General features: G+C 44.4%; 1 protein-coding gene across 1 annotated transcript; it reads left to right on the forward strand.

Moving 5' to 3' along the window:
- Window positions 1–30: 30 nt before the first annotated feature.
- LOC138774063 (translin-associated protein X-like) lies at window positions 31–26658 on the forward strand. Its single transcript, XM_069954614.1, has 6 exons — window positions 31–156; window positions 6056–6151; window positions 10694–10808; window positions 17964–18094; window positions 20891–21003; window positions 26007–26658. The coding sequence occupies exons 1-6, from the start codon at window positions 144–146 to the stop codon at window positions 26391–26393; spliced, it is 855 nt and encodes a 284-aa protein (XP_069810715.1). The 5' UTR covers window positions 31–143; the 3' UTR covers window positions 26394–26658.
- The last annotated feature ends 876 nt before the right edge of the window (window positions 26659–27534 follow it).

Consider the following 27534-nt stretch of genomic DNA (forward strand, 5'->3'; position numbering starts at 1 on the left):
GATTCCTTTTTTTGCAAAAACAAGAAAACAAGTAACACCTTATGTAATTCTTACACTTCAAAACCCTTCAGCATTTCCATAGAGTCGCCCCTCCGCCCGCGGGATAAACGAACGCCAAAACGGAAGTCCCTGTGTAAGAAATAATGGAGCCCTCAGGTGGGTGCACGATTCTGGTTCCGTGTCTGATGAATGTCTATAGCCCGGTCCGTGTATATCTCCCCTGTATCCGCCATGCCCGCTCTATGTATATATCCCCTGTATCCGCCATGCCCGCTCTATGTATATATCCCCTGTACCCGTCGTGCCTGGTCTATGTGGGTGTGTATATGTGTGTGTATATATAATATATATACAAAATATATATATAATCTATATTTATTATATATATCCTGAGGGTGGGCAGTATCTATCTATCTCTCTCCTGGGGGTGGCCAGTATCTATATATTTCCTGGGGGGCGGGCAGTATATATATCCTGGGGGGTGGGCAGTATCTATCTATCTATATATATATATAATATAGATACTGCCCGCCCCCAGGATATATAGATACTGACGCCCCCCAGGATATATATAATATATATATCCTGGGGGTGGGCAGTATCTATATCCTGGGAGGTGGGCAGTACCTATCTATCCATATACTGGGGGTGGGCAGTATATATATTTGGGGGGGGGGGTAGTATATATATATATATATATATATATATATATAATATATATATTCTGGGGGGTGGCAGTATCTATATATCCTGGGGGGCGGCAGTATCTATATATCCTGGGGGTGGGCAGTATATATATCCTGGGGGGTGGGCAGTATCTATATATCCTGGGGGGTGGGCAGTATCTATATATCCTGGGGGGTGGGCAGTATGTATATCCTGGGGGGTGAGCAGTATCTATATATATCCTGGGGGCCGGGCAGTATATATATATATATATATATATATATATATATATATCCTGGGGGCCGGGCAGTATATATCTCTCTCCTGGGAGTGGGCAGTATATATATCCTGGGGGGCAGGCAGTATCTATCCATATCCTGGGGGTGGGCAGTATATATATCCTGGGGGGTGGGCAGTATACATCTCTCTCCTGGGGGTGGGCAGTATATATATCCTGGGGGGTGGGCAGTATTTATCCATATCCTGGGGTTGGGCAGTATATATATCCTGGGGGGTGGGCAGTATTTATCCATATCCTGGGGGTGGGCAGTATATATATATCCTGGGGGGCGGGCAGTATCTATCCATATCCTGGGGGGTGGGCAGTATATATATCCTGGGGGCGGGCAGTATATATATTCTGGGAGGTGGGCAGTATCTATCTATATCCTTGCAGATGGCAGTATATACATGCTGGGAGTGGGCAGTATATATCTCCTGGGGGCGGGTTTCTTTTACTAAGGCCTGTGTCAGTACTTCATTGGCTGAGGTGCTAATAGAGTTACTTGCATAGCACTTGTGTTACTTACAGAAGGCTCCCGACCCCCCCGTTACAGCCCCCTATACTCACCTGATCCCGCCGGGTCCCGCTTCCTGATCCGGTCGGGGCACGGAGATATGAGCGCCCGAAGCCCGGAGTGCATGCTCACAGGAGAGTCCGATGCTCATAGAGAATGACGGAGCATCGGACTCCCCATTCATTCTCTATGAGCGTCGGACTCTCCTGTGAGCGTGCACTCCGGGCTTCGGGCGCTTATATCTCCGTGACCCGACCGGATCAGGAAGCGGGATCAGGTGAGTATAGGGGGCTCTAACGGGGGGTCGGGAGCTTGTCACCCCGACACGGGAGGTGACAGGTCTCCTTTCAGGGATGTAACATCTCCTCATGTTTAGAAGGTCATATTGTTATGGCTTCACTAAATACACAGAATATCGCATCCTTAACCGCTTAAAGACGGAGCCCAAAATAGCCTTAAGGCCTAGGACAATTGTCAATTTAGTGTTTTCGTTTTTTCCTCCTCGTCTTCTAAGAGCTATAACTCTTTTATTTTTCCATCTACAGGGTCATTTAGGGGCTTGTTTTTCAGGAACGGGTGTACTTTGTAAAGGCCCCTTTGATCTACCATACAATGTATTACGGAACCCCCAAAATATCATTTATCGGGTGAAATTGGGGAAAAAAATACAATTCTTCAAATTGTGGGGGGGGTTTCCTGTTTACGTAATGCACTTTACAGTAAAACTGACATTTTATCTTTATTCTATAGGTCAGTCTGAATGCAGCCATATGCAGATTACAGCTTTTCTAATGTTTTACTATTTTTTATTAAGAGTAAAACATTTTTTTGCAAATAGGTGTGATTACAATGGCCCTTTTTTGACTCTTACAGCCTTTCTATTTTTTCATGTACAGGGGTGTATGGGGTGTCATTTTTTTAGACATTTAGTTTTTATTAAAGGGGAAGTGCGGCGCTTAACATTTATTCTCTAAATAACACACATTACAGAGTTATACAACTTTGTAATGTGTTATTTTCGTGAATGGCCTCCTTCTGCCGCGTCCTCAGCTGTGATTGGCTGAGCTCATTTATGCTCAGCCCATCACGGCTGAGCAGCTGATGACACGGCAGAGGGGGGCCGGCATGAGGGACAGCTGGAGCGGTTCGGCTGGCCTCCTGAAGATGACGTCGTCGACCCAAGATGGTGGCCGGTGTCAACAGCGAACACGTAAGTATAATGCACCACACTTCCGGGGTGGGGGGAACACGGGGAAGGGTGCCATTCATGTAAATAACACACGTTACAAAGTTGTATAACTTTGTAATGTGTGTTATTTAGTGAATAAATGTTAAAGGGGTTGGCCACTGTATAGTAAAATAGTTCAGTGTACAGTATTAGTAGGCATACTCACTGTATATACTGACAGCAGCTCCCTGTGTACTCACTGTATATACTGACAGCAGCTCCCTGTGTACTCACTGTATATACTGACAGCAGCTCCCTGTGTACTCACTGTATATACTGACAGCAGCTTCCTGTGTACTCACTGTATATACTGACAGCAGCTCCCTGTGTACTCACTGTATATACTGACAGCAGCTCCCTGTGTACTCACTGTATATACTGACAGCAGCTCCCTGTGTACTCCCTGTATATACTGACAGCAGCTCCCTGTGTACTCACTGTATATACTGACAGCAGCTCCCTGTGTACTCACTGTATATACTGACAGCAGCTCCCTGTATATACTGACAGCAGCTCCCTGTGTACTCCCTGTATATACTGACAGCAGCTCCCTGTGTACTCCCTGTATATACTGACAGCAGCTCCCTGTGTACTCCCTGTATATACTGACAGCAGCTCCCTGTGTACTCCCTGTATATACTGACAGCAGCTCCCTGTGTACTCCCTGTATATACTGACAGCAGCTCCCTGTGTACTCACTGTATATACTGACAGCAGCTCCCTGTGTACTCACTGTATATACTGACAGCAGCTCCCTGTGTACTCACTGTATATACAGCAGCTCCCTGTGTACTCACTGTATATACTGACAGCAGCTCCCTGTGTACTTACTGTATATACTGACAGCAGCTCCCTGTGTACTCACTGTATATACTGACAGCAGCTCCCTGTGTACTCACTGTATATACTGACAGCAGCTCCCTGTGTACTCACTGTATATACTGACAGCAGCTCCCTGTGCACTCACTGTATATACTGACAGCAGCTCCCTGTGCACTCACTGTATATACTGACAGCAGCTCCCTGTGTACTCACTGTATATACTGACAGCAGCTCCCTGTGTACTCACTGTATATACTGACAGCAGCTCCCTGTGCACTCACTGTATATACTGACAGCAGCTCCCTGTGCACTCACTGTATATACTGACAGCAGCTCCCTGTGCACTCACTGTATATACTGACAGCAGCTTCCTGTGTACCTCACAGAGCTAATATCAGACTCCCCTCCTCCATGCTGGGCTGCCCTGCTCTGTGGTGTTTTGGTCCATAAGATTGCTGACATGGAGGATCATGTGGATCATTTTATGGAGGATCATTTTATAGACTAAAACACCACAGAGCAGGGCAGCCCAGCCTGGTGAATGGGAGTCTGATTTAAGTTCTATGAGGTACACAGGGAGCTGTTGTCAGTATATACAGTGAGTACAGGGAGCTGCTGTCAGTATATACAGTGAGTACACAGGGAGCTGCTGTCAGTATATACAGTGAGTACACAGGGAGCTGCTGTCAGTATATACAGTGAGCTGCTGTCAGTATATACAGTGAGTACAGGGGGCTGCTGTCAGTATATACAGGGAGGTGCTGTCAGTATATACAGTGAGTACAGGGAGCTGCTGTCAGTATATACAGTGAGTACACAGGGAGCTGTTGTCAGTATATACAGTGAGTACACAGGGAGCTGCTGTCAGTATATACAGTGAGTACAGGGAGCTGCTGTCAGTATATACAGTGAGTACACAGGGAGCTGCTGTCAGTATATACAGTGAGCTGCTGTCAGTATATACAGTGAGTACAGGGGGCTGCTGTCAGTATATACAGGGAGGTGCTGTCAGTATATACAGTGAGTACACAGGGAGCTGCTGTCAGTATATACAGTGAGTACAGGGAGCTGCTGTCAGTATATACAGTGAGTACACTTACTAATACTTTGTACTGACCTATTTTACTATAAAGTGGCCAACCCCTTTAAGCGCCGCACTGCCCCTTTAATACCATATTTGTGTAGATGAGACATAACTGATCAATTTTTATTCATTTTATTTTAAATAAAATGTAATAAAAATAATCAATACTGGTGTATTTTTAACCACTTTTTTACACCGTTCACCGTGCGGGAACAATATTAATAGATCGGATGATTATGCACGCTACAGTATATAATATGTTTATTTATTTTTATGTGTTTTATTTATAAAATTGGAAAGGGGGGGTGATTTAAACTTTTATTGGGGGAGGGGCTATGGTATGTTTTTAAAACTTTATTTATTTATTTACACTTTTTATCTCCCTTTAAGGGACTTTAACATTTTTGCATTACATTACATACACTGATCATTGCTATGCCATAACATAGCACTGATCAGTGTTATCTGTGATCATTACATACAGCCTGCCTGTGGCCATAGCTGGGATCAGTGTTATCTGTGATCATTACATACAGCCTGCCTGTGGCCATAGCACTGATCAGTGTTATCTGTGATCATTACATACAGCCTGCCTGTGGCCATAGCACTGATCAGTGTTATCTGTGATCGTTACATACAGCCTGCCTGTGGCCACAGCATAGCACTGATCAGTGTTATCTGTGATGATTACATAGAGCCTGTTGTGTGACGTTGTGTGGTTGTAGCTTAATACTTTGAGGGGTGCAGTATTTAAAACTGGAGGATTCATGGAGGTTTCTAACATACAGGCCTCTAAGCGATCCCTACTTACAGTGTCACTGTCGCTTGGGAAAACTTTTGACATGTCAACAGAGACATGTCAAAAGTTTTAATGGGTCCTGGTTTGCTTGTGCACACCTGTACCAAGTGGGAGAAGGAGCCGGGAGAAGACTACGCTGCATTGAGTTGGGCTCCATAGACTTACATTATAAGCTAGACTTTTTTTTTAACACAGAGCAGGGAGCGGACGCACTGCAGGGCGGTCTTTTCACGGCCCGTTTAGACCTGGACCAATCAAAAGTTTGACATGTCTCCTATGAGATGTGAAAAGTTTTCCGAAATGGCAGTGACACTTTACCTTTGATTTAGAAATGATTTTTGAAAATTTTCAAACCTTTTTAGCGGCACATTTATCAAAGTTTGCTCCTAGCGCAAACTTGCAGACAACAGTGCAAATTTTTGTGCAAGGATCCCCCATGCGCAAAAGCTGTTTTGCACCTTGTGCGCCATATGGATGGAGAGGGGGCGTGGCATTGCACACACATTGATAATGATAGATTAATCTATGTCACATATCTATCCTTCTTACAAGCAGAAACCTTTGGAATAGCCCTTCTAAATGTTTGTTGTGTTGCTGGTTTTCATCTGAATGTTATACATAGTAGATATTAGAGACTGAAAAGCCTCTCTTGTTATCAGGAACCATGGAAGTAAAGAGCTCTGCCCCTGATATGAGGAAAGACAGCGGCAAGCGAAGTAATGCAGACTCTTCATCTGTCATCGTAACGTTTAAATGTAAGTAGCTTTACCACAGATTACTTCTATTTTCAAGGCTGCATAATGGATTTAATTTTTAACTTTTTTTTAATAGTTCCTAATAAATCCCTATACTGAAATCCTGATTTTCTGCAATTAATACAACCTGATCCCCTTTGCGTAAAGACACAGATTAAACTGTGTTTCAAAGCCCCTGGTGGTGACAGGTGTGCCGTGTATGTTTGTTGCTTGGTGGTGACAGGTGTGCTGTGTATTTTTGGATTCAATCGGATTTGTCTAAGAAAATTTAGGTTTAAATGGAAAGCCACATGGATGGAGCCGCATCACAGAGGGGAGGGGGTTTAGTCACACTGGGGATTGGTGGGCTTGCCTCCAGTGCTTCATGCCCGGTCCTTGGTAATAGACCAGCGCCATGCACGGGAAACAGGCCGCAGGTAACTAAAAGGACTGCACCACCATCATCCCTGCCCTGGCCTGTTTGTGTAAAAAACAAAAAAAAGCGATTTACCTAGTATTACATTTGTTTTAGTATCAAACATATCAATGTTTATTAAAAGTACAAAGACACATAGCACAAAGCCAATGGGCCTACAATCGGCCTTCAACATGAAAGGAAGAAAACAAACGACAATACAATAGTCAAGTGCAGATAAGTGCAAAAAAGAACAAAAAAATAGAAATAAAATACAAACAAGAAAGTCCAGTACCCGTCGTCCCATCATATGGAAATATAATATGAAATGTCCTTCACATGAGCTGAAGTAATCCAGGGTGTCCAAGTCTTCTCGAAGTGTCCCCCCTTATTGACGCAATTTTTTCAGAAAGCATAATATCATTTACACGATCTTTAATCTTATCTAGAGAAAGATGAGTTTTTTTCCAGCAAGAGGCAACATAGGTCCTAGCTGCTAGCAAAATAAATTGTGCCGATTTTAACAGGCGATAGGGAAGCCTAGATGGCTTAACTCACAAATAGGCACGCTTGAGGTGTGCTAGGGAAAGGCCGGCCAATTACGTCCACCACCAGTATTACATTTGTTTTAAAGTGTACCTGTCGTTTGGGAAAAGTTTTGACATTTAATAGAGACATGTCAAAAGTTTTGATTGGTCCGGGTCTGAGTGTTCACACCTGTAACAATTGGCAGAACAAGCTGGAAGAATACTGTGCTACAGCGTGTCCTCTCCCTGCTCTGTGTAAGAAAAAAAAAAAGTTGTGCTCCATAGAATTACATTATAAGTCTGACTCTTTATTCTAACACAAAATGGACAGTGGGTGTTCTGCAGCAGGGTCCTCTCCCCACTCATTCTCCTGATGGGTACGGGTGTGAACACACGGGTGTGAATTTTCAGACCTGGACCGATCAAAACTTTTGGCATGTATTTGTCACAGTTACTAGTGGGGTACAACAGGGGGCAGTATTGGGGCTATTTAGTTTAAAGAGGAGACATCTTAGGAGTGATCTGATCACAATGTAGAATTATATGAGGGAACTCCTTACACCTAGGCCTGTAATGATGACAAGGAGCATCCTCTACATCTAGAGGAAAGAAGGTATCACCATCAGCACAGATGTGGATTCTTTACTGTAAGAGCAGTGACACTATGGAACTCTCTATATTCTTTACTGTAAGAGCAGTGACACTATGGAACTCTCTGCCACATGATGTCATGGCTGAGTCATTATATAAGTACAGGGAAGGCCTGGAAGCCTCTCTAGAAATATAATATTACTGGTTATGGACACATGATTATTCTGATCGCCATAGTGGAGTCAGAAAGGCATTTTCTCTCTGTGATGGGGCAATTGGCCTCTGCCTCATGGGGGTTTCTGTTTCCTCTAGATCAGCATGGTTCTCTGGGTTGTTGTTTTTTTTTAATCAATAAAAGGTTTTTAATCTTCCCATTAGATGCATTTTCTTTCTTCTGTTCTGATTTCTGTGATTGAGATGTAAGAAGAGGGTAAAGGTGATATAGTAAATACAGACGCCTGACGTCGGATGTTCGGGGGATGATTGGGGGGTATTTGTGGGAGATGACAAGTATCAAGAAATGAATCAGAAAGCTGTGTACGTTCCATGGAGTGGTGAGGCGGTGTACCAGCGAGATCGTAGAATCCAGTGCACTATGGCAGAGTGCTTGTGTATTCCTTTGTGAATGTGAGACGTCTGCACCTTAGTTGTGTCTTGTTGCCACGCTCATAGCTTTCTGGAATATAAGAGAAGCTTTCCAGCCTTGTGGAAGGCCAGATAGCTCTATTGTCTGAGCTACTAAGAGAGACATTATGACCAAAAAAGAAAACAAATACTGATTTCACGTAGCAAAAAAATATCTTTATTAAATACACATTTAAAACAATTCATATATATGTATAAAAAAGAGAGATAACTAAACATTAAAAAAGAGAACGGCGGCTATCCTGGAGGTGTTTCTATTGTAACCACATCACATGTGCTGGGATCCCTTGACCTACAACTTGCATCACAAACCAGGGGGATAAATTCTGAAATCTCATACAGTACCCCGGGGTTACCCCGGACGAAGGCAACGAAACGCGCGTCGGGGTGGTGGCGTCCTGGAGGATACATACGATATTACACTGTGAAAGGTATCTGACTGGCTGGATCCCTGGATATGATGGGGTGGTAATATTTAGGTGAAGGGTGGATAAGAGATTAACTAACTAGCTGTAGGTTTGTTTATGAATTGAATGCACTAGCAGTTTATTTTGCAATACAAGTATTATAATACCCTACTGTATGAGATTTCAGAATTTATCCCCCTGGTTTGTGATGCAAGTTGTAGGTCAAGGGATCCCAGCACATGTGATGTGGTTACAATAGAAACACCTCCAGGACAGCCGCCGTTCTCTTTTTTAATGTTTGGTTATCTCTCTTTTTTATACATATATATGAATTGTTTTAAATGTGTATTTAATAAAGATATTTTTTTGCTACGTGAAATCAGTATTTGTTTTCTTTTTTGGTCATAGTTTGTAATAGCTGTAGTAGCAGTATAGCGACTTTCTGCATTAGACCTAGATGAACTAGCACGCTCACTTTACTATATTATAGGTATTGCAGATAGACAAAACCGTGAACTAAGAGAGACATTAATAATATAGCCCCTAGGGGGCAGAAGCGTTCCCCTTAATGGGGGCTTTCATACTGTATAGCGCAGTTTGCTAGGCTGATATGTAAGGTGCTTAAAAACTGTAAGCATTCTTTTTTTTGAGAGAGCAAAATTGGAGAGTTCCAGGCGGTGCTGTTTAATCTAAAGGCCGTATTAGACAGCCGGAACCTCACTGTAAGGCTCTGTTCACATAATGTCTCTTTTTGGCTGTTTCACAGCCAAAAAACCCAAGAAGGGACATAGGGGGACATTTATTAAGTCCAACGTTTTCTGCGCCGGGCCTAAAAATTTTCCCGCAGTACCGACACTAGGGAGATATATGTAGAGGCCCCTCTGCCATTTTGTCTCGCACCCCCTCCTAATAGTCTGTAAGCTCATGGGCGAGCAGGGCCCTCATTATCCTGTATGGCTGATAACTATATGTAGATCTCTATAATGTCTATGTATGTACCTTTTGAATTGTAAAGTGCTGCGGAATCTGTTGGCGCTATATAAATAAAAATTATTAAATTATTATTAGAGGTGCATTGCCTCTACATAAATCCCATGCGCACCAATGTGTGTGCCGAGGAAACCTACGCCAGCTCAGAGCTGATGTAGGTTTCCTGATCAGCACCCCCTCCCCACCCCCCTTGCAGACCGTGTGGAAAATACACAATTTTGCCTTTATAAGTATCCCCCATAGCCTCAAAGTGACACTGTCACCCCCTTTTTGCATTATGACTTCTCTACACAGGTGTAATGGGCAAATTTAGCGGTTTTCTTAACCTATTTTATATCATAAGTCATGCTGCTTGTTCAAGTAAAAAGTGATCTTTTATCAACTGCAGATTGTGCTAAGTGGGTGCCGCCCCCCTCAATGCTCATTGGTATGGGCCGACCTAGAGGGGGTGGGGCCTAGACCTTTAGGCCAGCCTGTTCCAATGGGCCACGAAGGGGCCGGGCCTGTTTGTCTATGATGTAGTGGAAGGGCGGGGCCAGTGGTGGTGCTGTGGGCGGGGCTAAGTGGCGCTGTTGCTGTGAAGCCTCGCCCACTTAGCACAATCTGTAGTTGATAAAAGATCACTTTTCACTTGAACAAGCACCATGAGGTATGATCTAAAATAAGATATGAAAACTGCTAAGTTTACCCATTACACCCGTGTAGAGACGTCAGAATGCAAAAAGGGGGGGACAGTGTCACTTTAAGATTATCAGGTTCAAAGTGAGTGATCTGCCGGTGACTGTGTTCTTGTTTGTTGGCTGATAGCTGGCCCTGTCAGGGGGGCTTGTGTACCCTGAGGCCGCCCTATGCCACATCTCTCCCCTTGGGGACCTAGCCCTGTTACCTGTAGGAAATATAGCAGTTTAGTTGTTGAATGAGCTTGAAATGTCACTTTCCTGTCCCTTTCAGTTTGTTGCTGAATTTGCACCTTTTTTTTCCCCTCCAGCTTTTCGGAATGAACTGGATGCAAAGCATGATAAGTACGAGCGACTTGTAAAGCTTGGAAGAGATGTAACAATTGAAAGCAAAAGAACAATCTTTCTGTTACACCGAGTGATAAGGTATACTGTTTTATTGCTTGTGAATGTCTGGGGGAACCAAAGATGCCGCAATAGTCAGGCTGCATAATTTTTTATTTTTTTTTTAAATATATTTTTATTTCGTTTTCACAAAAATTTTTTGTTTAAAAAACATTACATTCCAAACAACATACACACAGCTTAATAGATGAGTATTATCAGGAGCGCTGACATCTCTAAACAGTTCCCCCCCTCCCTCCCCCCCCCCCCCCCCCCCCCCCTTCCTGCGAGAGAGACCCTTCCGGCACCTCATAGTCCTAAAGATAAAGTAAAAGCAAAAGAAAAGAAAAGAAAATGAAACAAACAACATATAACCTGCGGACCACAGAACTCCTAACTTAGGAGAAGGTACAGGTATCCCCCTGCTTCACTTCATTTATCTGCTCCCACCCCCTATCGCATCACACCTGCAGTCTTCCCAGGGAGCCAGCCAGAGCCACCTTCAGATACCACCCCGTCTGCATGAACGGTGACACCACCTGTTTAATCTCTTGGGCGGTCAGAAAGGCAGTAATGAAGGTTCCCCATTTGGAGAAGAAAGATTTAGTCATCTTTTCTTTGTGTTGCTCCGTTTTCAATTGGTCCATCCTGAGATAGAATTTAATCTGAGTGAGCACGTCAGTCATGGTAGGCATATCAGGTGTAAGCCATTTAGCCAGGAGACATCTCTTGGCTACTAGTATAATTATATGTAGTAAACGGGACAAGGGTCTATCTTCGGGGGCGACATGCAAAATGACAGTTTGTGCGTCTATAGTAAGTGTCTGGTTCAGCTTGTGTTGCAATAGGGTAACTAAAGATTCCCAGTATTGGGCTACCTTGGGACAGGTCAGTAAACCATGTAGCAGATCTGTTCCTGGGGAGGAGCAGTTAGGGCACGCCGTAATTCTGTTAGGATGGGAGGGCGTTTTCGGTAACGTAAAACCATAAGTGGCGTGATGTAGGATCTTGAAGTGGGTTTCACGCCAACGTTCATTCACCACTGCGCCTCGAACAGCCTCCCATCCCCGCAGAATAGGCTTTAGTAGATTGGAGGAGCCCAGCTTCCTCTCCCAATATGCAAACATTGATCCAGCAATATTGGATGTGTCTGCATTTTTTAGGTCCTGATACAGGAAAGATAAGGAGTGTCCTGCCATCTCAGACCCCACATAGCCATCTAGAATTCCTATCTCACATTCCTTAGACCAGTCCCGGAGTCTGGAGGACAAGAATGAGATTACTTGATTATATGCTATGAAGTGTCCTTGCGGCAGCCTATTACGGGCTAGGCTGCATAATTTTACAACGTTAACAGGCTGCAGAGGTACAATTGTACCTTCATATAAATCCACTGTGGGAAGACTTTCTCCTTTACTTGGTTTCAGAAACTAAAGTTCATTCAGCTCCAAATGTGCTGTTCTTCCCAGATATAATCATCATTTTGTTCATGTGCATATTGTACCCAGTATATACCAGTATAAATTTACCCAGTATATACCTTCCAAACCAGCTAAATATGGCATAAAGATTAACTGGGCTTGTGACTCGTCAAACACCTCCCCATTACAAGGTCAGCTCGACACTGGGAAACCAACTGATGGTCCTCGACAAGTAAACATTGGTGAAGAAACAGTATTGGACCTAGTGAGCTCGTATAAAGGCTCTGGAAGAAATGTCACCACCGATAACTTCTTTACAACCATGGAACTAGCTAAGGTATTGAACTCCTGGAACATGACACTAGCTGGTACAGTGAGAAAAAACAAAAGGTTCCTACCTAGCAACATGCAGCCTGCCAAAGAAAGGCCTGAAAACTCGACAAATTTTGCTTACAATCATGATGCAAGAAGAACAAATCAGTCATGCTTCTATCATCTATACACATGACGGGAGAAGTTGAAGAGACACTAGCAGCCAAGCCAGAGATAATAAAATATAGAGAGTTCCATAGTCTCACTGCCCTTACAGTAAAGAATCCACGTCTGTGCTGGTGATGAAATGCCCCCTTGTCATGGTTACAGCCCTAGGTGTGAGGGGATCACTAGAAAGATCTCTGCACTGTCCATTCATATATTTGTACATCGTGATCAGATCGCCCCTTAGAAGTCTTCTCTCTAAACTAAATAATCTCAAGCTTGATAACCTGTCCTGGTCCTGTACCCCCCCCCCCATTCCCTTATATACAGGTGCCCGGTGCTGTATACAGTATATACCATGTGTGGTGACCAGTGATTTATATAGTCAAAACTATAGGAGCAAATTATTAACCCTGTATGTCTGCAGTTTGGTGTAATAGAGAAGAAATCAGGCGATACCTTTTAGACTGAGTATATGTGAGTGTAAGCTTTGGGGAGTCTAGCCCCCTCATCAGACATGATGTTATACAGAACTGATCACAGACACACAGGGTCTGCTATATATACACACACGCACGGGGTCTGCTATCTGTTTGTTGTCAGATTTATTGCCTTCATTTCCAGAACAGGTCACACATAGGCCGCCATGAAGCTGCAGGAATATTGAAGTTTTAAAGTTGAGCATTAATTAATTTTCCCTTTGTGTCTTGAAATGTCCCATTAAAATCATAACCCACAGCTCTTCAGCTGTATGTCCCTCTCCGGAGAAATGTGCGAGATAGCAGCCAGAGCAGACCCCGTGTATATATAGAGCAGACCCCGTGTATATATAGAGCAGACCCCGTGTATATATAGAGCAGACCCCGTGTGTAGATAAAGCAGACCCTGTGTGTGTATATAGAGCAGACCCTGTGTGTATATGTGTGATATATATATATATATATATATATGTATGTATGTATGTGTGTGTATATATATATATATATATATATATATATATATATATATATAGCAGAACCCGTGTGTTAGGGCTGGGCGATTAATCGAATTAATTCGATTAATCGCCCAGAAGGTTAGAATCGATTTGATTTTTTGTGAAAATCGTAAATTCGATTTTCACAAAAAATCATTGTGGGCGGAGCAGTGCGGAACGTCGGCCGGCCGGCTAGGCTGGAGGTGCAGGGCGCACGGAGGTGAGGTGCAGGGCGGGCGCCGCTACATGGAGTGTCGGGCCGGAGGTGAGGTGCAGGGCGGGAAGTGAGGTGAGGTGCAGGTCGGTAGGGCAGTCCGCCTAACAGAGCCGCGACTGACCTGCCCCAGCTGTACATATCGCGTCCCGTCCCCCCGACCACACATGCAGGTCCCGGTCTCTGGAGGAGGATGCAGAGACTGTAGTGGTGATAGCGTCCTGCGGGTCCTGGAGCTGTACAGCGGGATCTGCATCCCCCGATCCCGCTGTACAGCTCCAGTAATGGCAGCGATGCTATCACCACTACACTCTCTGCAGCCTCCTCCAGGGATCAGGACCTGCATGTGTGGCCGGGAGAGGAACCTGTGTGCCGGGGTGAGAGGAGGGCAATGTGCACTCTTGCCCCAGTCCCCCTGTGTCACCCCCATCAGTCACCCCCAGCTGCCCCAGTCCCCCTTCAGTCAACCTCAGTTTGCTTCAGTCCTCCCCAGTCACCCCTCATCTATACCTGTACTGCTACTACACCCCTCATCCTTACCTGTACTACTGCACCCCTCATCTATACCTGTACTGCTACTACACCCCTCATCCTTACCTGTACTACTGCACCCCTCATCTATACCTGTACTACTACAGCACACATCAATACCTGTACTACTAATCCTCCTCATCTGTACTACTAAAACAGTAGTAAACCCTCATCTACTACTCCTCTACTACTACACCCCTTATCCACTATACCTCCACTACTACACTCTACCTAGATGGAGGCACAAAGAAGATCTCCTATACTATATGGGGACACAGAGGGGGCTTGCCTACTACATGGGGAGCACTGTTACAGTGGGAAGCAATACAGTTGTTGTCTCAAACGTCATTAAAATAGTATCTGACGCTGCAGGGAGAAAAAATTTCTGTTTATTTAGCAAAAAGAAAAAAATCGAGATTTAAATCGAGAATCGTCCAAAAATGTTTAAAAATCGAGATTTTATTTTTTGGCCATATCGCCCAGCTCTACCGTGTGTGTGTGTGTGTGTGTGTGTGTATGTATGTATGTGTATATATTAGGGCTGGGCGGTATACCGTGAAAATACCGATACCGTCACTGGCGTCGGTTAACCGACCTCAACTTTGCCAGGACGGTATCTGCGGTATTTTCACTTTCATCTCCCTGTCTGAGCCCTGATCCCTGCACAGGTTGGAGGATGTCTGTGTGCTGTGTATGCAGGGACGCACAGACAACACATAGGAGACTGCCACTGTGTGTCAGAGCGCCCCGCATCACCCGCCCGGCACAGCACAACGGAGCCGCCACCCGCCCGTCCCCGCATCCTCCAACCTCCTGGCGTGTCAGAGCGCGCCCCGCATCACCCGCCCGACACAGCACAACGGAGCCGCCACCCGCCCGTCCCCGCATCCTCCAACATCCTGGCGTGTCAGCGCGCCCCGTGTCACCCATCCGGCACTGTACACCGCCCCTGCTCGTCTCAGCCAGTTCCCGCGGCCAGCACATGCCTCTCTCAGCACAGCACAGCACAGTGGAGCCGCCACCTGCACATCCCAGCGCCCCCGCCACCTGCCCGGCCTCTCAGAGCATCACGGCCAGTCCCCTATGTGCTGTCTGTGCGTCCCTGCACACACAGCACACAAGACTTCCTCCAACCTGTTCAGCAACCCATGAGAAAAAGAGCAACGTTTCTGACCACAACCGTGGTCTTTTCTCAAGCCAAATAACATTTGGCTTGAGAGAAGACCACGATTGTGGTCAGAAACGTCGCTGTTTTCGACATAAATGTAAAAAGGTGTAGATTTATTTACAAAGCAATTGGCATCTCTTCTAGGGATAGAAGAGATAGATAGATCTTTCTCTCTATCTCTCTTCTATCTATCTATCTATATATCTATCTTCTATCTATCTATCTATCTATCTATCTATCTATATCTATCTCCTATCTATCTATCCATCTCCTATCTATCCATCTGTCTATCTCCTTCCTATCTATCTATTATCTATTGATCAATCAAGGAGATAGATAGATAGATAGATAGATAGGCAGGAGATAGATAGATAATAGATACATAGGAGATAGATAGATTGGTATGGCCAAGTGGGTGTGGCTTGTAAAAGGGGGCGTGGCTTACAAAGGGGCGTGTCATAGTTATCGTCCAATTATCGTTACCGCAGCTACATATGCGATAAACCGCGATATTGATTTAGGCCAATATCGCCCAGCCCTAGTATATATATATATATATAATCAGTCCCTGTGTGTATATATAGCAGACTCTGTGTGTGTGTGTGTGTGTGTGTGTGTGTGTGTATATATAGCAGACCCTGTGTGTATATATACGTATGTGATCAGTTCTGTATAACATCATGTCTGATGAGGGGGCTAGACTCCCCAAAGCTTACACTCACATATACTCAGTTAGCCTGTAAAAGGTATCGCCTGATTTCTTCTCTTTTCTACTGATTTCTATGGATAACACGGTACAACAATCCTCTACTTGCAGTTTGGTGTGAAAGATTGCAGGCAAATGTGTTGGCTCCACCCACGCCAAGTCTAAAAGGGTGGGTGGAGCTTAGTGACAATGTAATGTAATATTCTATTATCCTCCCTTGTAGTGTTATATTATCCTCCCCTGAAGTAATAAATTATCCTCCTCCCCTGTAGTGTTATATTATCCTCCTATAATGGAACTCTCTATATTCTTTACTGTGAGAGCAGTGAGACTATGGAACTCTCTATATTCTTTACTGTAAGAGCAGTGACACTAATCTTTATATCCGTTAATTGGTATCATTCGCTCTCAGGGCCCTGGGGGACTAATTTCCTTGCTTTACTCGCACCTCATCCGACACAAGGCAGCCAATACTCCACTTCCTGCAGTGGATAGATGGAAGGAACACATTCCATTTATGTCCGATGAAACCTATGACGTTATGTTGGAATCCCATACGCATGTGTCTCCTTCTATAAATAACAGACTCACACAACTATACATAGTACACCAGAGCTACCTGACGCCGGTGCGTCTTCATAGAATGGGCAGAATCCCGGCTCCATCGTGTCCTAAGTGTCAATTTGCCCCAGCTGACTTTTGGCACATGATCTGGGATTGTCCCCACATTCGGTTATTCTGGCAGGAGGTGGTTCGGGTGCTTACGGAGATGTGTCCCATGCAGGTGCCCCTTGACCCTACGGTGTGCCTGTTTGGAGCCTTGTGCGAGGAGGTGTGGACGCATCATAGGGTGATTTTTCTCAGGGAAACTTTATTCCTTGCCAGGAAAGCGATCGCGCTACGGTGGATCGACAGAAGGCCCCCCACGGTTGCAACGTGGATAACACTAGTTAACTCAGCCCTAGTGTACGAGCGGATTATTTATAAACACCGCAAATGCCCCACCAAATTTTACAAGATCTGGGACGCGTGGTGTCAGTCGCCACAGACGATGATTTCCCCCCAAGACCTACCCGATCCTATCTGAATGTGTCGCCCTGGGATGCCGAAACACCTTCTCTTGACGATCTCTTGAGATCTGAGTTTTGTATCATTGTCATGATGACAATGCGGGAAGCTGTAGACCTATGACCTCGCTCCTTTTTTGTGTTTGCCTAACCTTTTTGTGAAAAGTGTTACCTATATTTTGCTGTATAATGCTGTATGACTTGGATAGCTGTCTGATTTGTTTTACCTTTTGGTATGCGTTTCTCTGTGTATACCACTTTGGAGCAGTGACACTATGGAGCTCTTGGCCACATGATGCTGTCATGGCTGATCAATTATATAAGTACAGGGGAGGCCTGGAAGCTTCTCTATAAATATGCTGTTAGAGGTTATGGGCACTAGATGACATGTGATAGGACGCTGAACCAGGGATTATTCTGATCACCATAGTGGAGTCGGGAAGGGTTAGGGTTAGCCTCATGGAGGTTTCCTACTCCTCCTCCGGATCAGCACAGTAGGGTCCTGTAGGAGGAACACTGGACGGACTCTCAGTCTATGTGTATATCCTATTTATATGTGTATATCCTATTTGTATGTGTATATCCTATCTGTAATGTGTTTTCATTTCTTCTATATCTGCTTTGTTGCTCTTCATTACAGTAAACCTAATAAAGATGAAGTTCTGAAAGAAGCAAAATGCAAATTAGATGAAATTCGGGGGAAAATACGGCACTTGGCAAACGAGTTAGTAAATGAGGATCTCTATCAGTATCACCGCGCTTTTACATCCGGTCAGTACTTTACATGGTTTGCATTGACGGTAGGGATTCGGTCTTTATATTGATTCCCTGTAAATTGCTGTTATAGACGTTGTTTCAGAATAATATGTAGCGGTGCAGCCCAGTCAGCAACAAGGGAGCAGGGAGCGCCATCATTGGACAGAGAAATACCGCTCACTTATTTATCCTTTGAACCCTGTGGTATCTGGATGCAATAACATCCGCAGATATAGGGGCCAGCGTCAGTGTCCTTACTGAGCTGTTTGTTTGTTTTTTTAACGAAGATTTAGCCATTTTCTGCTATTTACCATATTTTTCCTTTTATTAGACACCAAAATGGGTGGAATAATGTAAATATGCCGATGCCAAACACTGACATTTGCCGCTCTTACCTCTCCCCACTGCTGGGGACATCACCGCTAGCCTGCCTGAGCTTCGGGGACTCTTTCCTAGGCTGCCACCTCCCACGCTGGCCACTACTGCTGCTGATTTGTGCCAGGTTCAATAACCTGCTTCACCGCTTCAGGCCTTGCCCCAACCTCAGGAAGCCTCCTCCAGCCACCACCAATCATTCTCCTGCAGCCGCTCCTGCCTCCTCTGCTTCTCCCTGCCAAGGAAGGACACCGCTGTTGGCCTGCCCGAGCCCCAAGTAGCATACCTCAGGCTGCCACTGATCGACCTCCATCATCCAGTGCTGCCTGCTGATCCGGCAGGGGCCTGCGCCAAACTCGGGAAGCCACCCCGGCCAGAGGAGACAGAGTGGTGACCAGCTATAGGAGATCTGCTGCTTCAGCTGACACTTGAATTCTCCCATATCTGTGCGCTGCCACTCTCTCTCCTCGTTGATCTGAGGTTAAGCTATTGTATTTGTTTTTGTACTGTAAGTGTTCCAATGGTGCCTCCTCCCCTCCCACCCCCGCCTTCCTGCCAGCTACCCAGCACAACCAGGGAGTTAACCCTCAATGAGCCGCAGCCTATTACTGCCTGGCACCATGGCTCCCATAACAACCTGATACATTTTGCCCATAGTGATGCACAGCTGTAACTGCAACTCAGCCCCTGGTCACTTGAATGGGAGCTGAGCTGCAGTTACATATCACAATGAATGGAGTCAGATATCCGTCACTGTTGTGCGGCACCAGGCAGCTTTCTCCCATTTTTCCTATCCTGTAGAAAGGAGTGAGGTCTTCTATCATAAAAAAAACCTTAGGAAAGAAAATTTACCTGGGCCATATGGTGTCCGGTCTTTATTATACACATCACTGACCATTCTCTTGAGTTTATGAAAATTCTTTAACCCCTTCATGGCCAAAGCTCATTGATGGCCGGATGTCCAGGTCACAGCGCTATCCTCCTCGCCTTCTAAAAGCCACAACGCTATTATTTTTCCACCTATGGGGCAGGCTGGAGTTACATTTTACATTTGCCATGATCTATAGTTTTTATTGGTGTAAAAGAAAAATCACTGTTTGATCATTTTTTTTCTGACAAAATTTTAAGCAATCAGCAATACTGGTGTTCTTTCCCTCTTCATTTCCCTCATTCACCGTGCAGGAAGAATATTGTTATTTTAATCGGAGAATCCTGCACACTTCGATATATAATATGTTTGTTTATTTTATTTTTGGGGGTGAAAAGAGAAAATAATAGGAAAGGAGGTGATTTTTTTTTTTTTTTTAACCTTATCAGTCTCCCTGGTGGACTTGTATCTGTATTCATTGGGTTGCATTTACTGATCAGTACTATCGGTCATCTTCTCATAGAGAGTGCAGAGTCTGGATTTCTAATCCAGCAAGATGGAGTATTTCTCCTCCGCCTGTCAGGGAAAGTGATCGGGACCCCACAGCATAGCTCATCCTGTCACAGACGCCACAATCTATAGGAAGTCTAAGAGGTTAATGACAGGCAGCTGTTTGATGGCGCTTCCTCTGGCTCCGGGGACACTGATGTGTGCTGCTCACCTTGATGCCTGTTCATGACAGGAACGTCTGTATATGTTCCTACTGCACAGGGCATCTACAGTAGCAATGTATATAGCTGTATGGCGGTTATGAAGGTTTTAATGACAAAGAAAAAGATGACGTGAGGGTCAGCTGCAGGAAATACTAGTGTTGAGGGGACCTGACAAACTGTTCTGAACCGAAACGCTTGGCATGTGATTCCCGGTGGTTGGAAAAGTTGGATGCCGCCCTAAGGAGTCCTGGAAAATTTGATGGATGGTTTCCTGGCAGCCTTAGAGCTTCTCCAGCCGCCGAGAGTCATATGCCAAGCGTTTAGGTTCAGAGGACGTTGCAGAACCCAAACAGTTTGACACGTCCGCTCGACACTAAGAAAGACACAATACCACAACACATGGTTAGAAGACCAAACATGTATGCTTCACCTCACTATCACATTATTCTGTCATTACCGTAATATATGTACTAATGCCTTATATGTAATGTATAATATGTAATAATGCCTTATATATAATATATAATAATGCCTAATATATAATATGTAATAATGCCTTATATAATATGTAATAATGCCTTATATATAATATGTAATAATGCCTTATATATAATATGTAATAATGCCTTATATGTTATATATAATATGTAATAATGCCTTATATGTTATATGTAATATGTAATAATATAATATGTAATAATGCCTTATATGTTATATATAATATGTAATAATGCCTTATAATATGTAATAATGCCTTATATGTTATATATAATATGTAATAATGCCTTATATATAATATGTAATAAATGACTCTAGATATAATGTATCATTAATTGTTTCCCTCTTTTTTTGTAGGAATTCAAGAATACGTTGAAGCTGTCACATTTCAGCATTTTATTACCAGCAGAAAACTTCTGAGCCTTTCAGATATGAACCATCAGCTTCGGTTTCCAGACGGAGGTTATGCTGTAAGTAGCTATTGTTGTGTGATGTTTGAAAACAATGGATCGTCAAGTAAGAATTGTTTAAATGGCTAGAAATGGTTTCCTATAATACCAAAAACATTGGTCACCACTCTAATACAGTAATACTTCTGTTCTTGAACACAGCTGCCTCTGAAACAGCCGTCCAAACAGTGTCTTCCCATAGGGAACAATGTAAATGTGCAGAGCGCTTGGCCCACAGAATGGAAGTAGCGGGACATCATGCATCTTTACTTACTGTAAATCAGTGGGAATTCCCATCATAATGATTGGAATCTCCACTCTAAACTGATGGGTGGCAGAGAGGGGCTACCTGCTGGTGACCCGGAGCTCCTGCACAGGGATGTCCTCCCTCTCCAGGTGGCCAGTGCACTCAGCTGCATAGGAGATGTCACTGTGCAAGAGCTCAGGCCACCCTCAATACCCTGGCATCCCTCACAGCATCCACCAAGTGTACCCCCAATATACTTTATACTACCGGCAGTTCAGGATGAGAAGGAGAGCAGCCCCAGAGCTTCTGCACAGTGATGTCCTCCTTCTCCAGGCGGCCGGTGCAGGTTGATGTCACTGTGCAAGAGCTGGAAAATTTGATGGATTTGATTGGTCACCCCCAATACCCTGGCATCCCCCACAGCTTTCCCTAAGTGCATTCCCCAATATACTTTATACTACCGGCAGTTCAGGAGGAGAAGGAGAGCAGCCCCAGAGCTTCTGCACAGTCATGTCCTCCCTCTCCAGGGGCCGGTGCAGGTTGATGTCACTGTGCAGGAGCTCTGGTCACCCCCAATACCCTTGCATCACCCACAGCTTCCCCTAAGTCCCCCCCCCCATATACTTTATACTACCAGCAGCCCTGGGTGCACTTAGCTGCATGGGAGACATGACGGCCGCCTGGAGCAGGAGGATGTCACTTTGCATAGAGATTGTGTCTCCCCCCAATACTGTACACTAGACAACAGAATCCCCCAACACCTAGCAGATCTTCGTACTACTGTACCAGCAGTCCAGTGGTCCATTTGGTGCAGGAGGAGAAGGAGTGCAGCCCTAGAGCTCCTGCACAGTGACGTCCTTCCTCCCCAGGTGGCTGGCATGTCTACTGAGCACACCGACCAACTGTGCAGGAGTTCCTGGTCACCAGACATGCCTGTCGGGGATCCCCTCTCTGGTTGCTGCCCACCAGTTTAGAGCAGGGATTCCTGTCATCATGAGGGGAATCCCTGCTCCTGTAACCTTGGTGTCCGAACACCTCAGTAACTGTGGGCTGAACTATTCCTCTATCTCCCCTGATTTTGTTAGGATACTGAGGGATTATTGTGTTTACATATTGCCCAGTTTTATTATTCTGCCATTTAAGTTATAGAGCAGTCTTTTATGTTTGCAGACATCTGGTGTCTGCATCGTGCAGCGAGGCAGAAGCACATGCAATACTTAACCCCTAAGTGACTGAGCCCTTTTGGACTTTAGAGGGGTACTTTTATGTGCCCAACTTACACCTTCAGCTACAGCCGACCACTTTTACTTTCTGCCTTGGGTGGAGGCGGTCACTTCTACAGCAATTGGTTGTTCTGGTGAGCAGCAAATTAACAACATATATTAGTTCAGATATTGCAAAGCAAAACTGTGTAAAGCTGGGCCCACAGTTATGTTATGTCTAGATACACAATGGCCCCACATTCTGGAAGCTCCTCAGTGCATAATAGGAGGGATGGGAGCTACTCTGCGGTGCGATCACTCTGTGGTGCGATCACAGAGGTCCATAGTACCGGGGCTGGCGAGGAACATACATTGCTGCACAATGTGGATTAAAAATACTTCTTAGTTTTCTCCAGGTAAAAAAAAACCCTATAATACTCACATTAGGTGTATAAATCTTAGTGGAGTCTCCTTTCTGCTTGAAAATCTGTCAAATACATGATAATTCAGCAGAAGTGTGAGCGGGCTTAGTTATGTAGGCTGGACATGGCCAGAGGATGGAGAGTGGGGGCAGGGCTTCCCTCATGCAGTGTAAGGGGGTGTGGCATACCAGCAAAGGGAACGCCCATTCCATTTTTTCAGAAATTACCCATTTTGGAAACTAGACCCATAAGGAATTCATATAGGGCTGTAGGCATTATGTTAACCTTTGGACAAAATTAAGATAAAGAAGGTGAAACAAAGACACATTACTCCTGTAACATGCAACCCCCCCCCTCCCTCCCAAACACCCCATACTTTATCACCCCATTTCTCCTGTGACCAGAAATCTTCCGGTTGTGGCCCTAAGTCAATGACTGGACACACGACTGGACCCAAAACAGTCCCATTGTGTATTTAGAGAGGTATTGAGCTCACACAAATGACCCTATTTTAGAAACTAGACCCAGTAAGGAGTATTTTAAACCCACAGTGTTAGAAGAAAATGAACGCAAAACAGGTAAAACAAATGTGAATGTCAGGGTTTTTTTCCCTTATGTGTCATTTGAAAGACAGATTATTTCTACAGATTAACAAACTTTTTAGAAATTTGTTTTGCCAAATTTTCCCCCAAAATTAAGGTTTGCTGCAAAAAAAAAAACCAAAACATTTTAATGTCCCACAAAACGCATCAAAAACTGTGGCAAAACTGTGGTTTCAACTATCTGTGTGATCAAACCCTTACCGAGCATTACTGTCGGAAGTAGGAAGTAATGGTGACAGTGTTGTCAGGGACCCCACAGGCCTAAAACATCCAGTGGTGGTGGAAGAAGGAAGAACTGTGACAGCGGTTTCGGGGACCCCACAGGCCTAGAATAGTCAGGTGATGGTGGAGGCAGGAAGTAATGATGACAGTGTTGTCAGGGACCTCACAGACCTAGAACATCCGGTGATGGTGGAAGCAGGAAGTAATGGTGACGACAGTGTCAGGGACCTCACAGACCTAGAACATCCTGTGATGGTGGAAGCAGGAAGTAATGGTGACGACAGTGTCAGGGACCTCACAGACCTAGAATAGTCAGGTGATGGTGGAAGCAGGAAATAATGGTGACAGTGTTGTCAGGGACCTCACAGACCTAGAACAGCCCGCTGATGGTGGAAGCAGGAAGTAGTGGAAACAGCAGTGTCAGGCACTTCCCAGGCCCGAAGACAGGCATAGGATTTATTTATACCTTACTTTCCCTGTAACAGGTTTGGTTTGGTCACATAAGCCACAGTGTAACTGACCCTACAGGACCTAGAACACAATATCATAACCTCAAGAACAGTAATCGCCCAGTAATAGTATTATATCTTGGCACAAGTTCTAGGGATTAAACCCCACGGCTGCTGTTAACAATAATGGAAATGTCCTCTTTGTGAACCATAGTGGTGGTGCTTTGTTTCTGGATGATCCTTCATCTTGGGGCTTGGGTTGCGCAGTGCACTTTGGAGCCATTAAGCTGGTGTGGAGATATACGCATGTGTTTCATTCGTCCACACTATGGGCATTGCATTTGGTAACAAGCGGCAAGATGGTGGGGTTCCATGTGCTTTCACATAGAAGTGGTGCCTTAGTTTTCACCCTTCCCATGACTCACCCTTAGATCATAGAGGATGCATATGGATTCATTTTTAGCACTGTCCACTGAGAAAAACTGCCCCAGAAAGGAGGAAGTTTTTTTTGCTTCTAGTTGCAGCTGAAATCCATACTGGCCTTTTGTTGTCGCTGCTGCCTGGGGATACTCATTGCGTGCCTGGGCCTTTCTGAAAGCTAGTCTGCCAACTAGCTGGCAGTGTACCCCTCCTCCTTTTGGCTTGGGAACTTCCAGTTCTGGCGTGACGCTGGTTTGTTGGAACAACGACACCTTCGTCCCCTGATGATGATGCCACATGTTGCCTTGGATGCCATGTGCGGTCTACCACATAATCGTAATCATCAATGTGTGTTTCACTGCCACTGCTGGGGTCCTCTGGTGGTTGGCAATATCTTCCCATAGATCCAGTACTTGGTGCCCCACCCTGGCTCTCCTGACTGCTTTCAGGCCGAACATTGTTCTGGAGCTCAATGCTGCCTTCCAACCGCTGACTATCTTCAAATTCCTCAACATCCTGGCTGAACAGCGGTTGGGACTCCAAGGGAACTCTAGTCTTGCCAAAAGCTCTTGGGCGATTGGTTCTTCAAATGTCAGAGACACACAGGAGAATGACCATGTCCAAGGATCCTGGTCCTGTGTGGAGCTTGGATTCTGTGATCACCAATCCAGGACTACAGACTGGCTGGAGTGTATTCTAATAACAGTGCTATGAGTAAAGTGCCTAAACAGAGCGCAGTGAGTCAACAAATAACGTGCATATCTACATTGTGTGTCTGGCCACTCAGCCCTGAAGGGATATTTTTGGTATAAAACCACATCTGCTTCCTGCTCCTGGGTGCCATAGGCCCTAAACCACTGTCTTCCCTCTTTACCTGACTACCTCTTTATCTCCTGACTAGTTTGGGCACACTGATATGTCATCAGTGGGTGCCAACTGGTTGAGTGATTGTACGTTAGCCACTGCTGGAGGCATGATGGTTCCCTATTCATGCCTTAGGGGATGAAGAGCCATTCAACGTATAGACCATGCCTAAAACTTCTTTTTTTTTTTGTTTTCCCCACCTAAGACTTAAAAAATTATGTTCATTTACCTCCCCGGATCCAATGTAACATCTCAGCCATTCAGCAGAAGAGGCAGGACTCTGATACAGCTGCTGAATGGCTGAGCAGGCCTAAGATGTCACATCTCAAACGTTAGCGGCTGTAGACCAGGGGACCAGAGCAGTGTGATGCGGGAGCCAGGGAGGTAAGTGGACTTCATTATTTTCACCCACCCCCTCTCCAGCTAGACTGAAAAAAAGGCCTACTGCCCAGAGTACCCATTTAATGTTATCTTACATTCTACAAAGTAATAAGAGGGCCTTATTCTGACCCCTGGTGTAACTGAATTGTAAATGTTACCCAATCTGTTCCATTTCAGAATAACTGTTAATGTTTTCATCTTCTTGTTTTTCTTAGCACAACATTGATGGAACTGGCAAAGACCGACCGTACCCAGAAGGCGTCAGTTTTCAGATAACTCCTGTGGATTACCTGCTTGGAGTAGCTGATCTCACCGGAGAACTTATGCGTTTCTGCATAGGTAGCGTTGGAAATGGAGACCTGAATACCCCTTTTCAACTTTCTCAGTTCTTGCGTGAAATTTTTGATGGATTTTCTTTTATCGGTAATTCTGGATCCTATGAAATTTCTCGTAAATTATACACATTGAAGCAGAGTTTGTTGAAAGTAGAGAATGCATGCTACATGCTGAAAGTAAGAGGGTCCGAAACACCAAAACACATGCTTGCAGGTTTACTTGTATCCGACTGTGAAATCTTTAACCATAGCGAATGTTTATCTTGAAGATCTTTTATTTTTGAGTGTAAAAATTCAAAACTGCACAATTTGAAACATACAGTAGTATAACTGTGTTCTACAGGCTTAGAAAAATATGGATGCTTTCTTCTAAAAACAGCACAAATCCTTTCCTAAATTTGGACGTGGTTTTGCAGATCAGGGGTGGTGCTGTTTTTGGAAGAAACTGTGATCATTAATCCTGGATAATGCTTTACATTTGTAGTTGTATTTTTATGTTTGTCTACAAAGAGTTAATAAACATGGTTCTTGTTTCTAGTATGTAAAATAAATGAAGTAGAACCTGTTATTTCAGCCATTTTGTTTACATATGCTAATGATTATATACAATGGTCCCCCAACATACAATGTAATTCAACTAATAATGGCTTCTCAGAGGCCATTGTTATTTGAATACAGCATCAGCGTACATCGGCACACATCAGGGAGTCCAAGCAGAGACTACACTCATACTAGCATCTCTGCATTATCTATATGAGCTCCCTCCATGTATATGTGGAGTAAGATTTAGTTATTATCGGCCTTGTTTTATTAGCTATGTATATTCCTGAACTTATACTGCTACTGATACTTTTCTTCTATACAAATGTTATATTACAGTGGTGAAAAAAAGGATTTAGTCAGTCACCAATAGTGCAAGTTCTCCCACTTAAAAAGATGAGAGGCGTCTGTAATTTACATCATAGGTAGACCTCAGCTATGCGAGACAAAATGAGAAAACAAATCCCAAAAATCACATTGTCTGATTTTGTAAGAATTTATTTGCAAATTATGGTGGAAAATAAGTATTTGGTCACCTACAAACAATCAAGATTTCTGGCTCTCACAGACCTGTAACTTCTTCTTTAAGAGTCTCCTCTTTCCTCCACTCATTACCTGTAGTAATCGCACCTGTTTAAACTTGTTATCAGTATAAAAAGACACCTGTGCACACCCTCAAACAGTCAGACTCCAAACTCCACTATGGTGAAGACCAAAGAGCTGTCAAAGGACACCAGAAACAAAATTGTAGCCCTGCACCAGGCTGGGAAGACTGAATCTGCAATAGGCAACCAGCTTGGAGTGAAGAAATCAACTGTGGGAGCAATAATTAGAAAATGGAAGACATACGGGGGGCGTGGCTAGCGCT

Source organism: Dendropsophus ebraccatus, chromosome 15 (assembly GCF_027789765.1).
Source record: "Dendropsophus ebraccatus isolate aDenEbr1 chromosome 15, aDenEbr1.pat, whole genome shotgun sequence".
NCBI classification, from domain to species: domain Eukaryota; kingdom Metazoa; phylum Chordata; class Amphibia; order Anura; family Hylidae; genus Dendropsophus; species Dendropsophus ebraccatus.